Raw genomic sequence first — 14,067 nt, forward strand, 5'->3', positions numbered from 1 at the left:
GTCCTCCCAGACCAGGGATAGAACCCCTATCTCCTGCATTAGCAGGTGGATTCTTTACCACTGAGCCACCAGGGAAGCCCCCGTTACTGATAGTTTCAATATTGAAAATTTTTTCATATGTCATTGCTATGTTTTATTCTTTGCTGACACTCATGATTCCTTTTTCATTTTGTATTTAGTGGTTTAAAATTTTTTTGGAGCTGTTCATTTGTCTTGTGATTATGAGAATACTTTAGAAAAATTTCTTTCTTTAATTTATTTGGCTGTGCTGGGTGTTAAGGGTGGCATGCAGGGTCTTTGGTCTTTGTTGCATCGAGTGGGGTCTTTGGTTGTGGCGTGTGGGATCTAGTTCTCTGATCACTGATGGAGCTAGTCCCCCTGCATTGTGAGCACAGAGTTTTAGCCACTGGGTCCATAGGGAAGTCCCAAGAGTAATTTTTATGGAAATTATTTGAGCTCTGGAATACAGATAGCTTCTTCCAGAAGAAAATTGTGATGGTGCCACTTATCTCGGAGTACTACTATTCTAGAACCATTTTCAAAGTAATTCTTTTTTTTTTTAACCACCCAGATAGTGTGAATTGGGATTGAAACCAGCCTGAGGGCCAGTCTGTGGCTACACGTACTCAGGAGTGACACCCCTGTTCCACTCCAAGGTTTAAAACAGGCCATCCTCTTTTAGCATCTAGGAAAAGAGCGGTAGAGGAGTAGAAGAGGCAGGTGTATTATTTTTAAATTAAGCTTTCAATTTAGAGTTAATTGTAGATTCACCTGTAGTTCTGAGAAATAAAAAGGAGACATTGTGTACTCTTTACCCAGTTCCCTCTAACGGTAATATCAAGTAAACTATAGTCCAATATAACAGTCAAGATATTTGCATTGATGCAGTCAAGATGCAGCACATTTTCATCTCCACGAGGACCTCTCATGATGCCCTTTTATAACTACACTCATTTCTCTCCCACTCCCAGCCCCTCTTTAATTCCTGGCAATCACTGATTTATTTTCCATTTCTATATTTGATCATTTCAAAAATGTTGTATAGGCTTACAGTTTCTTGTCCTTGTATTTCTATGGTGTCAGTTGTAACTCCTCCTTTTTCATTTCTAACTTCATTGATTTGAACCCTCTCTGTTTTTTTTCTTAATGAGTCTGGCTAAAGGTTTATCAGTTTCATTTATCTTTTCAGAGAACCAAGTTGTAGTTTCATTACTCTTTTCTATTGTTTTCTTTGTCTCTAATTCTTTTTTTTTTCTTTTTTATTTTTCAGTGGGTTTTGTCATACATTGATATGAATCAGCCATAGTGTCTCTAATTCTTTTACTTCTACTCTCGTCTTTATGATTTCTTTCCTTCTACTAACTTTTGATTTTGTTTGTTCTTTCTCTAGTTGGTTTGGATAAGGTTAGGTTGTTGATTTGAGATTTTTCTTGTTTCCTGATGTAGGATTGTATTGCTATGAATTTCGCTCTTAAAACTGAATTTGCTGTGTTCCAGAGTTTTTGGATCATTGTGTTTTCATTTTCATTTGTCTCTAGGTGTTTTTTATTTCCTCTGATTTCTTCAGTGGCCCGTTAGTTGTTTAGTAACATGTTGTTTAGCCTCCAGGTGTCTGTTTTTTGTGCTTTTTTTTTTTTTTCTTTTAGTTGATTTCTAATCATTAGTGTTGTGGTCTGAGAAGATGCTTCATATGATGTCAGTTTTCTTAAATTTACCAAGATTTGCTTTGTGGCCCAGCGTATGATCTATCCTGGAGAATGTTCCTTGTGCACTTAAGAATAATGTGTATTCTGCTGCTTTTGGATGGAATGTTGTATAATTATCCATTAGTCCATCTGATCTAATTCATCATTTAAAGCCTGTTTTTCCATAATGATTTTCTATTTGTATGATTTGTCCACTGATGTAAAAAGCCCCCCACTATTATCGTGTTACTGTCAATTTCTCCTTTTATAGCTTGCCTTATTTATTGAGGTGCTCCTATGCTAGTTGCATAGATATTTATGATTGTTTTATCTTCTTAGATTGATCCCTTGATCATTATGTAGTGTCCTTTTCCTCTCACAATAGTCTTTATTTTAAAGTCTGTTTTGTCTGTTATGAGTCTTGTGACTCCAGCTTCCTGGAGCTTGTTCTTGTCCTTCTGTTGGGTATGGCTTTGTTAGGGGGTGTGTTTAGAGTTGGCTGTGCATTCAGGACAGACTTTAGGCAGCCTGTCTGCTGATGAGTAGTGCCATGGTCCCGCCCTGTTGGTTGTTTGGCTTGAGGGGTCTCAGCACCATAGACTGCAGGCTGTTGGATGCGGTCAGGTCTGGGTGCCAAAATGGTGACCTACACGAGAGTTCACACTGATGTATGATCCCTGGGGCCTCTGCCACCAGTGTCTTTGCTCCCACAGTGAACCACAGTCAACCCGCACCTCCCCGAAAGACCCTTTAATATCTGCAGGCATGTCTGGCGCAGGCTCCCAGGGAATCGCTGCTTTGCCCTGTTCTAGTGCACATGAACTCCTGTGTGCACCGTCCACGAGTGGAGTCTGTTCCCCCAGACCTGTGCAGCTCCTGCACTCAGGCCCTGCTGGCCTTCAAAGCCAAACCCCCTGGGGAATGCTCCCAGTGCCAGACCTCAGGCTGAGGAGCTTGATGGGAGGCTCAGAACTCACTCCTCCTGTAGGAGAACCTCTGAAGTATAACTATCCTTCAGTTTGTGGGTCATCGCATGTCAGTATGGGATTTATTATATTGTGAAAGCACCCCTTTTACCATCTCACTGTGGCTTCTTGTTTGTCTTTGAATGTAGAATATCTTTTTTTTTTTTGTAGGTTCCAGTCTTTTTTGTCGATGGTCATTCAACAGTTGTGATTATTTGTTTCCTTTTATATACTTCCCTCTGCCTTCTTAAAATACAGAATATAGTTTAAAACTTTTTTTTTTTAGTTGAAAACTTTTAATATTCTTGTCTACTAATTATATCATCTGTATTATATCTGGGTTGATTTTTATTGATTTTTCTCCTCATTAGGGATGGGTCATCATTTCCTACTTTGATGCATGCCTGCTAATTTTAAATTGGATGCCAAACACTGTGATTTTTATGTTGGTAAAGTGCTGGGTTTATTATTTCCATAGATATTCTTGAACTTTGTTCTCTGACAGTGTGAATTTACTTGTAAACATTTTGAGCCTTTTGAGGCTTGCTTTTTAGTATTTTAAGATTGACCCAGAGTAACCTTTGTTTTATTTTTATGTTTTTATTTACTTTTGGCTGTGCTGGTACTTTGTTGCTGCTCCGGCTTTTCTCTAGTTGTGGCAAGCAGGGGCTACTCTTAATTGCAGTTTATGGGCTTCTCATTCTTGTTTCGGAGCACGGACTCTAGGATACGTGGGCTCAATAGTTGTGGTTCCCAGGCTCTAGAACACAAGCTCAGTAGTTGTGGCACACAGCCTTAGTTGCTCTGCAGCATGTGGGATCTTCCTGGACTAGGGATTGAACCTGTGTCTCCTGCATTGGCAGGTGGATTCTTTACCACTGAGCCACCAAGGAAGCCCCCCAGAATAACCTTTAGATTAGGCATAATTTGGTTCCACTACTGAGACAATACTCTTCTGTCTGCTCTTAACTGATGCCTATGTATTATGATTTTCTTTTCACTCTGGCTGGTGGGAACTGAAGTGAGCTCAGGGATTCTTTCCTTGGTTCTTTCCCTTGCCCAAGTAGTTTCTTCACATGTATATGCTGATGAGTACTCAACTGAATACACAGGGAGGACCATTACATATCTCTGGAGTGTGATATTTGCACATCTTTCTTCTCTTCAGTATTCTGCTCTGTAAATTCTAGCTGAATTGACCCACTTGAATTTCTAACCTCTTCTTTTCAGCTCGGGGAGATTGGTGAACTCTAGCCGGGTTCTTCTGCTTACATTGTAGCCTGGAAGGTAGCTTACATTGTTTGTTTCTATTTCCACAGGGATCACTGTCCTGTGTTACCTGTTACTTAATATTTTTAAACTATTTCGTATATTTCATCTATTCTTTTTAGTTGTTTAAGGTGGAGAAGCTAAATCCAATCTGCTATTTCATTTTGGCTCATAGTAGAAGTTTTTTGGTGTTAACAATAAATAATAACATAAACAAATATGTCAGGTTGCTAAAGTGCTGTGGAAAAACCTGAAGTGAGAAAGGGAGGTGAAGAGGATTGCAATTTTAAATTGAATGGTGAGAAGAGAGTTTGAGAAATTGGCTCTTTTGATTATCTTTTGTGTACCCACACACTTAATGACTTTTGCTCATGGATGTGCAATTTGGGCAAACCTGGACAGGGACAGCTTGTTCTGCTCTGCTTGGCATCAGTTGGGACATCTGAAAGTCTGGGGGCTGGAATCATCTGAATGCTTCCTCACATGTATGGTGCTTGATGCTAGTTGCCAGATGGCATCTCAGTTGGGTGTGGTTAGAATATCTACACATGACCTTCTCATATGGCTGCTTGGCTCCTACACAGTATAGTGGCCAAATTCCAAGGATGAGCATCTGAGGGAAAGCCAGGAAGAAGCTTTATTGCCTTTTCTTTCTTTTTCTTTTTTTTTTTTTTTTGCTTTATTGCCTTTTCTAACCCAATCTTGAAAGTAATGTTATGTATCATAGAAAGTCACACAGGCTAGCCCATATTAAAAGGAACTGGAATTAGACTCCTAATCTTGCTGGGAGGCATGTCAAAAAATTTGTGGACACCTGTTTAAACCACCACACATCACTTCTTGGCCTTTTGGCTAAGATCAAGTGTAAAGCCACCACAATAACAACTTGTGAAAAGAAGGTAAGGATATCTAAAGGAAGAGCATCACATGTACAGTTTACAGAAACGCAAAGATTCTGCAGCTAGTGGCTACCTGATGCCTTAGGTTTGTTTACTGCTGAATTCCCACGTGCAGTGTCAGCTCCTTGAAGGCAAGGGCTTGTATTCACCGTGATTTTCTCAGCACCTAGAACGGTGTTTGACAGATAGTTGTAGTTCAGTTCTTATTTGTGGAAGAAATACTCAGCCTATTGGTACCAGGTATCAAAAAAATCATAAAAATGAATATGTAATTTTTGATATACTAATTTTTTCTTTAGGAAATAATCTTCAGGGAAAACTGTACAAATAAGCAGAGCTGTAGTGGAAATTTGAAAATGTCTAAATGTCCATTAACAGAATAGTTAAATAAATTTGATTGGACTGTATAATGGAACACTGCAGTTTTCAAACTCAGTGTTTTGGCCCAGAAAGATGAGTGAGTATTGAGGGGAAAGGAGCAGAATTTAAATGATGGTGTTCAGAATGATTCTTTTGATTAATAATTTTTAATATGCACAGAATAGAGAGGATCTAATAGGATGTATATCATATTGTTAATAAGTGCTATAGGAGTTATTTTAACTTGCTTGTCAAAAAATATGTATTACTATTATAGTAGAAACGTATTTCTGTTGTAAAAGAAAGCGATGTAAAATTTTTTAATTGATGTAGAATAGTATCTTAAGCTACTGTGAATGCCCAACTCTTTGCGATCCCATGGACTGCAGCCTACCAGGCTCCTCTATCCATGGGATTTTCCAGGCAAGGATACTGGAGTGGTTTGCCATTTCTTTCTCCAGGGGGATCTTCCCAACCCAGGGATTGAACCCGGGTCTCCTGCACTGCAGGCAGACTCTTTACCAACTGAGCTACCAGGGAAGCCCATGAATGATAAAAAGCACCTTTTAAAACAATACGTTGGTTTCCTTTTATTAATTAAAGATGGTGGAGTAAAACTTTATACAGAAGAAGTGTGGAATGTTAAACCAAGATTTTTCAAGAGATTATGTCTTGACTATAGGTTATCCTATAGATAATTGGTATAGACTTCCTTCCACTTATAAGTTCTGAATGTAATATACGGTATGATGATTGTAGCTAACAATACTGTATTGTATAGTGGAAAATTGTTAAGATAATAGGACTTAAAAGTTCTCATCATATGGACAAAAAAATTGTAACTATTTTGAGATGATAGGTGTTAACTAAACTTATTGTAGTAATTAATCATTTTGGAATATATACTTTTATTAAATCATGTTGTACACCTTAAAACTATTACAGAGTTATATGTTAATTATATCTCAATAAAACTAGAAAATATGTGACTTAGAACATTTGATTTATATATAGTTCTGAAGCTACCACTCTTTGTTAAAAATGTGGTTGTTTTCCATGTTAATATTATATTTATCACCATAACATAGGCTTTCAGTAACTTTCAAGAGTAATTGAGGCTTAAGATTAAAATTACAAATATAGTTTATGCATAAAATCTTAGATGGTGTAATAATACTTTAATTCACACATATTTTGTTGCAAAAATGCCTTTAGGTTAATTGTTCTCATTTCACTGTCTTATCTCTTTACTTGAAAGAAATGGTTTGTAATTTATTTTGTTCTTATATACCATAGGATGTGTTTTGGAGATGCAGACAAAATATCTTTGATGAAATGAAGAAGAAATTTTTACAGGTAGACTGCTGATGTAATTGCTTTAGTGTGATAATCAGCAGAGCAAGTAACAGCATGTTAGTATTTTTGTTTAATAACAAGGCATGTCTTAAGTTTTATGGTTGTTTGCCAATTTTATTTCTCCCTGATTTCAATAATAAGTCACCTTAAATGAATATGTGTCTTATAGCACCTTGTCTTTAACAAATGAGTGAGGTGGGAAAATGATATAAAAACTATAGAACCCTTTGTTTTGACTTTTGGGTATAGTGGTTGTCTATTTTATACAGATATATATTTTCTGAAATATTAATAGCACTGAGATTAAGTCATTTAATAATTTACAGAGTCAAGACCCAGAAATCTTAACTTGAAAAATTAAATAGAAATTAAAAACAACCTGTATACACTAGAAACTTAAACATTTCTCTGATGTAGCATCCCATTCTAACCTTTACTTAATACATCATTTCACTCAGACCCCTTTATCTCTAGGCTCAAGGTTCTTTATTTAATTCTGTTCTCTCCAGGTGATCTGTGGCAAGAGACCACTTAGAAAATACATTAGAGTTTGGTGGGGAGTTGGAATAAAATGGAGGGAGGATCTTAAAAATAATCTTTTTCTCGTGTAAGTTAAGACTCCCAGCACTACCCCAGGAATTGTTACTTGTTAGAAATGGATAATCTGAATGCAGCTGATAAATTTAATAAGTTCCAGTCAGCAAAAATATTTACACTGTCAGTTGTTTTTTCCAGTTTGTGGCAGTGTATTAACCATGAACTGTGGATACCCAGAAGGGTAATTTTCTAAGACCATAACATTGGAAAGAAGAAAGTCTTGAGAGAAAATGGGTTGACAGATTTAGAGGTGAAGAGGTCCTTTCTTAAGGTTTTAAAATTCTTCATAAATTAGTTTTTTTCTTAGAAAAATCTTAATCTTGATAACTTTGAATTTTGTTTGATATTAACTTTTCTGCGTGTGAACACCGTTTTAAATATATGCATCAATTATGCACCTTGTTTTGTGTTTTTTAGTAAGAAATACCTAGGAATTTTTTTTTTTATGAAACAAAAGTTATATTAACTTTTGAGATACTAACTTCAGAGAACCCAGATTTGAACTTGGAACTGTTCAGAATGTCAAGAATAGGAGATAAGGTGACTTGAGAGGCACACATCCCTTTAGCAGACTCAGAGACTTCTCAGGCAGAAGGATCATCTGTGTCAGCCGCTTTCAGATATTCTGACAGCGAGCTTATCTTTGGACGGACTGTATATTTGCAGTGTTTTTATCCCAGTATATTTTACATTTTGTAAATAAGACTTATCATTTTTGTTTGTTTTTTTTCAAGGATTCTTTTTTTCAGGCTTTGCTAGGAAATCTGTTTCTACAGAGAGCATGAAGATAGATCACTCTCTTAGCTTACAGTGTTAATATAACTACTGTTGACTGTCCCCTTTTTCTCACAAATGTATTACTGTGAGTTGCCCACAAAATAAGTAGTCTTAATTTTATACTTTGTACCTTTTTTGTAATTGACTAGATTTGCTTTATAGAGATTTTATGCCTCTCTAATAGCTCACCAAATATAGATGAAATATTTTCTCAAGTGGGACATACTTAGGCTTTTCTAAAACTTTGCATTTTTTTTCCTTAACTATTGTCTCTTATTCATTATAGAACTTTGACTAACTTGAAAATTGTGCTCCTTTCCCTAAATTAAGACGTGTGTTCAGATGCTTTGCCTTAATGTTGGGTGTAGTATTTAAGTGGACACCCTCCCACTACCAGCCACCGTCACTAATGGTATCACATATTTTTCCCAACCAGCGCTTGCATGTGCTTGAATGTATTTCTGTTATCTATTACTGTGGAACAGTCTACCCCAGAACTTTATGGCTTAAAACAGCTAGCTTATTTGTTCACAATTCTTTGGGATGGGATTTGGGCAAAGGCTTAACCAGTCAGTTTTCCGCTCTACATAGCATTATCTGGGATCATTACTTGGCTGGATTTGGCTGGTGACTAGCTTTGGATGGAATGTCCAAGAAGGCTTTTCTCACTTATCAGGCACCCCAGTGCTCCACTAAGTGGCCATTTTCTGTGTGGTGGTCCCAGGTTAAATGAATTTTTTTTGTTTGCCTGACTTATATATATGAGGAACATTCCAAGAGATCCAAAAGCAGACGTTTCCTGCTGTAAATCACACAGAATCACTTCTGTCACGTTCTGTTGGTCCTACTTGGTCACAAGGCTAGCCCAGATTCATTGGAAGAGGAAAAAGAAAAAGAATAGCAAAGAATTTGTAGCCATCTTTAATTCACCTCAAGATGGTGGTGTTTTTTGCTTTGGGCATAAGTAGGCTCAATCAGGGGTAGAGCTCCAAAGAAATTAAGAAAAAAAGAGGACACCCCTATTTTCCTAATTCTAAGAAATACTTTTCTACATTTTAAGTATTTTGGAAATTTGTATGTTTAATATAATATTGTAGAATTTTTTTTTTAATCCCTCTTAGAAAGCTAAGATTGGTACACCTTATTGATGAAACCTTAAAATTGGGAAAAAGGTTTTTTTTTCTTATTAGTTCCTAAATTGGGAGGAAAGAGGAGGAAAGAGATTTTGCTTCAGTGTAATTAGTATTGGCATTCGTGGTAACAAAAATTCACATGTAATCCGTGGATGATAGCCATATAATAGATTAAGTTCAGACTGAAAAATGGGCCAGGAGGTTGAGTATAAAGTGATAGAATTTACTTGTGGCTATCTTAGAACTTTAAAGAAAACCAAAGCTTGTTTAAATTATCATAGAATTAAATTTAAGAGCAATATGTGATTGACCCAGAAATTCTTATAGGAAGCCTAAGGAAACAGAAAAATGTACAAAATTTTATATAGGTATTCATCACAAAATTATTTCTATAATATAAAAAAAGTCTAGCTTAAGAGTCAATAAAATAAAATTGATGGAACAAATTATTATTAATCCATGTAATAAAATACTATTCAATTATTAAAACGATGAGTTAGAAAAAACTTGACAAGGAAAAGGTTACTTTATATGTATATAAGTAAAGAAAGACATTTCGAAACAGCATATATATTCCATCTGAACGTTTGTGTTTTAAAAGCATGCATGTATATATCTGTTTGTGTATGTGTAGGAAAAATATTTGGAAGAATATAGACCAAAATGTTCACAGCTACCTGTGTTATGAATTATAGTTAATTTCCACTTTTTCCTTTGTACTCTTCCTATTTTTTTTAAAGGAACAAAAATTCTTAACATGCAGTACACAGAAAAAAAAGTTGTTGTTATTAAAAAGAATAAAAGGCATACATAAAATTAGCTTTTGTGTTTACTACAGTACATTTAGCCTTCAGATGAGATTCCATTGGGGCTAATTTTACCAACATCTGGATGTGGGAGACGAGGCTGGAGTGCCTGTACCTTGTACTCACTTATTTAGGGAAAGAATCAGGAATTGCTGATGGCCATATGATGATGTCAAATCACCATTCTTAGGTATACTGCTATGCCAGTGCTTCTGATTCCTAAATTCTCTTCCTTGAACCCTCAATTCAGACTTATCTGAAGCTTTAAAATCTGGCCACGATAGTGCTTTTCACCTGGATTACTTGAGTCTACCTCTGAAACTGTAAAAGCAGATCTTTTGTAGTTGAAATTTATTTTGAGCTTCTCCTTCCTTTATTGTAAACCAGAGTTTAAAAAGGGCCCATTTTATATTTCTCAGTTTGACATTAAAATGTGTAAAACCATCTTTTGCAAGTGTTAATATAACATCCTAAGTTTTCAACTGAAGACTTTTTTATTATCCTGTTTATTTAATTTAAAATGTATTTTTCTTTATTTTTAAATGGGTATTATTGGTAGTTAAATATCTTGATTTGTGTGAATATAATTCTAGCCAATCTTAAACAATATACTTCTTTTATGGCAACTTATTTCTGTTCTAAACTATCTGGATTAACCTTAGTTTAAGTAATCTTTTACAAATCCCAAATTGTATTGATATATGGCAGAAACTAATTACCATTATATTACCTCACCAAACAAAAACTGTGACTGTTCTGTCTACAGTAAGTATTCTTATTTTAAAATGGATAATATAGAAGCAGCAGAAGACGGAGGTTGATATTATTGTGGTTGGTTGTTTTTTTTTTTAAGAAGGAAAGAAATACATTGTATACAGTACCAGTTCCTACAGTTCATATTTGTGCAAAAGCCTTTTGTGGGGATGGTGAGAGGAAATGACTGCCTTACTAGATTTTGAGGGAAAGGAAGAAATTTACATAATCAGATTTGCATATTAAAAATGCTCTTCTGGATTGAAGGAAGATAAGAGTGAGAGAAACTATTGCCACTAATTGTAACTATTGAAACTATCTTAATGTAAGATTCTGATTACTGCAGGCAGGAATAAAGGGGAAAGGAATAGTTCAAGAGATATTCAGATGGTAGAAATGATAGAATTTGGTAATTATGCGAGGTGAAGAAGAGGGAAGAAATGAAGAAACCTGTCTGGTTTCAGCAGTCTGTAGATGATGGTACCATTCACTGAGTTGGGCATTACAGGAGGAGGGAAAGAACTTATTTCACTGCAGTGTCTGATGTAGCCAACTATCCCTGTGGAAGATAGGAAAAAAGTGTCCTTTAACAGCTTGAGGGAATGCATAGCTTCCTTGAGAAAATCTTTTTCAAAATTTTTCTGCTCAGATTTGCGGGCTAGATGAAAAAGAATGAAAAAAATTTGTGATCCTAACTTCTTGTACATTGGTAATAGAAAAGTATTTTTTCCTGGCTTACCTTTACCCCTCTGCTGGCTAGTCTGTTTGGGTAAGCTTGTTAGCTCCTAACACACTGATAAATGGAGTTTTTGGACATTCGGTCTTTGGGTATGACAAGGACATCATAAAGATCAGTATTGCTTATTTCCTTTAGTTATGGATTTTGCGTTCTGAGATAATCCTCATTGCATTTCTATACAGTTCCCTTTCTGTTTCATCAGGAAACCCAGCAATGCTAGATATAACTGTGCTAGCATAGTAGTGACACATTTTTAAGGATTAGATTTTGTTGTTTTCAACTGAAAATTGCTCAAGCAAACTGTCTTAATGGGCTTGTTGGTCATTGATTTGCAGCCTTAAAAGATGAAACCAAATATCCATAAGAACAATGGCTGATTCTTATGTATGCCCCAGTTTTCCCAGAACAAACATACATGGTGCTTTATATGTTTGACATACCCAGTGGAGTGTGTTTCAGACATAAAACAGTAATATTCACACAAAGAAAATAGTATTTTGTGTTGTTTTGCATTTAATAGTAGAAAACAATTATATTTTTTCTTTAAAGAGAAATAATATATTTTTTAAAATTTCAGATAGAAAATGCTGCTGAAGAACCAAGAGTCTTATGTATAATACAAGATACTACTAATTCAAAGACGGTGAATGAACGGATCACTTTAAATTTACCAGCTTCTACTCCACTCAGAAAGCTCTTTGAAGATGTGGCCAACAAAGTAGGCTACATAAATGGAACCTTTGATTTGGTGTGGGGAAATGGAATCAATACTGCTGATATGGTAAAACTCTAAACTGAAAGCATCTTTTCTTAAGCTGCTAATAATATTATAGTTGCTGTTATTATTAATGAGTATATTAAATCCTGGAACCCTTCTTGATATCATAAGCAAAACTCTAGAGTGTATGTGCAACTCATCCCTTTACCTTCATTTGGAATTCAGCATTTGATTATCTTAAAGTCTGCACAATGTTATTTCATTAGTTTTTTTATTTATGTAAGTTGATTATCACAAGCTTGTGTCATCTATAGAAAAATTTCCAACATTTACTGAATGGGATAATCCTCATTTTAAATATTTAAGTGAGAAAAGCAGGATATAAAATCATATGTATTTTATAATCTAACTTTTTGAAAAGGAGAAAAAAATGTAATATGTAGAAAGAAAAAGGAATAGAAGGACTTGGATCTGCAATATTAACAGAGATTATGTACCACATAGAGTGATGAAACACCTGGTCAGGAAAGTTGGTGGCACCATGACTTCTGCTTCAGAGATCTCACAGTAAAGTTGTAGAGACAAGTACATAAAAAACAATTGCGTTAACGTGTTTTAAGTATTATTAAGTGTTATTTATAAGTTTGCTCTAAGTGCAAAGAGGCGGCACTGATCATTTTGCATGGGACAGTAGCAAGAAGACTGTTGAGTTGGACCTCATCTGTATTTTAGGATAGTAATCCTTATAGTCTTTTTTTTGCCCCCTGACTCTCAGTCCAAATTCACCCTGTGTACGATGGTTAGAATTATCTTCACTAATCTTAAATCATAGTACTCCTGTCATCTTCCAGTTTAGAAATCTTTAATGACTACTCACTGCCCACAGATTAAAAATCATATTCCCTAGGTTAGCATTCAAGACAATTGGTCCTTTAAGTCTAATCTTAACTTGCAGATAGGACTGTTTTCTTAACATAGAATTTTATACTTCTCCATCTCCATGTTTTTGCTTATGTTAATCTCTTCCTGTCCTATACCATTGTTGCTCTTCAGTTTCCCAGGAAAATAGCTTTAATAGCAAATGAAGTTGAATGTGTATCTTCATCATATTTGGAGGATATGGTCTTAATTGGCTCTATAGAAGAATAAGAGGTGTTGGATATTGCTGGATTTGCCTTTAAAATTGATGATATTTTACCTTCTATTTCATAATGTATTTGTTTTTTTTTTTAAATATAGAACTAATGTTTTTAAATGGGAAAAGAATCTGAAAAAATAATAGCCATATATGCATAACTGAATCACTTTGCTGTATGCCTGAAACTAACACATTGTAAATCAGTTATACTTTAATGTAAATTAAAATTGTTTTTCAATGTGTACTTACAAAAAAACCCTAGTGTTTTAAATTAGCCAACTTTCCCCCTGTGAAACTGGTCAGTAAAATTGGTAGTCTCCAATAGGTTAAACGATGAGAAATGATATTTAATCTGAAACTTTGAATACTCTGTTTTACATTACTATGTAACTTCTAGTGTTGCCTCTTTTTCAACTTAAAGGAGTCCTATAGTACCATATATGTTTGCCTAAGTCCAGTTTATCTTTTACTTTTAAGAAACTTGATGTTTTCTCATGCCACTTTAAAAATAATCTTTGTCTTTGTCCTCTTATTGTGCTTTTTCTTCTACTATGCCACTCATATAGTCTTTTTATTATGATTGTTATTCATTTATGTCTCTCCACTTGATAGAATGTATTTTGATGGCTGGGACCTTAGTATTAGTTTGTATACTCCAAAGATACTATCCCTAGGCACTCAAAAAGTGTGTGTTAAATTAACATTTGCAGTAGTTTCAAATAGCACTATGCCAGGATTAACTATTTTTCTTTCTTCAATTGTGACTGTTTTTAAATACTTAATTTTTGTGTTTTAATTTGCCTACTGGGCATTTCTACAAGTAAACTCTTACCTTACTGTACAATGCCGCATGTATGCTTCTCTACAAACCT

The 14,067-nt window shown here is 35.1% G+C and overlaps 1 protein-coding gene across 5 annotated transcripts in view; it reads left to right on the top strand.

Moving 5' to 3' along the window:
• USP47 (ubiquitin specific peptidase 47) overlaps positions 1–14,067 on the top strand; it is a 100,043-nt gene that overhangs the window by 24,807 nt on the left and 61,169 nt on the right. For 2 of the 5 annotated variants that reach the window (XM_065944110.1, XM_065944111.1), the window contains exons 2-3: positions 6,475–6,534; positions 11,917–12,120. In XM_065944110.1, the coding sequence (XP_065800182.1) occupies positions 6,475–6,534; positions 11,917–12,120 (264 nt within the window). Of the gene's footprint in view, positions 1–6,474; positions 6,591–11,916; positions 12,121–14,067 lie in introns of those variants that run through there. The other 3 variants (XM_065944114.1, XM_065944112.1, XM_065944113.1) reach the window with 2 other exon arrangements.

This window comes from Muntiacus reevesi, chromosome 9 (genome assembly GCF_963930625.1).
Source record: "Muntiacus reevesi chromosome 9, mMunRee1.1, whole genome shotgun sequence".
Taxonomy (NCBI): Eukaryota; Metazoa; Chordata; class Mammalia; order Artiodactyla; family Cervidae; genus Muntiacus; species Muntiacus reevesi.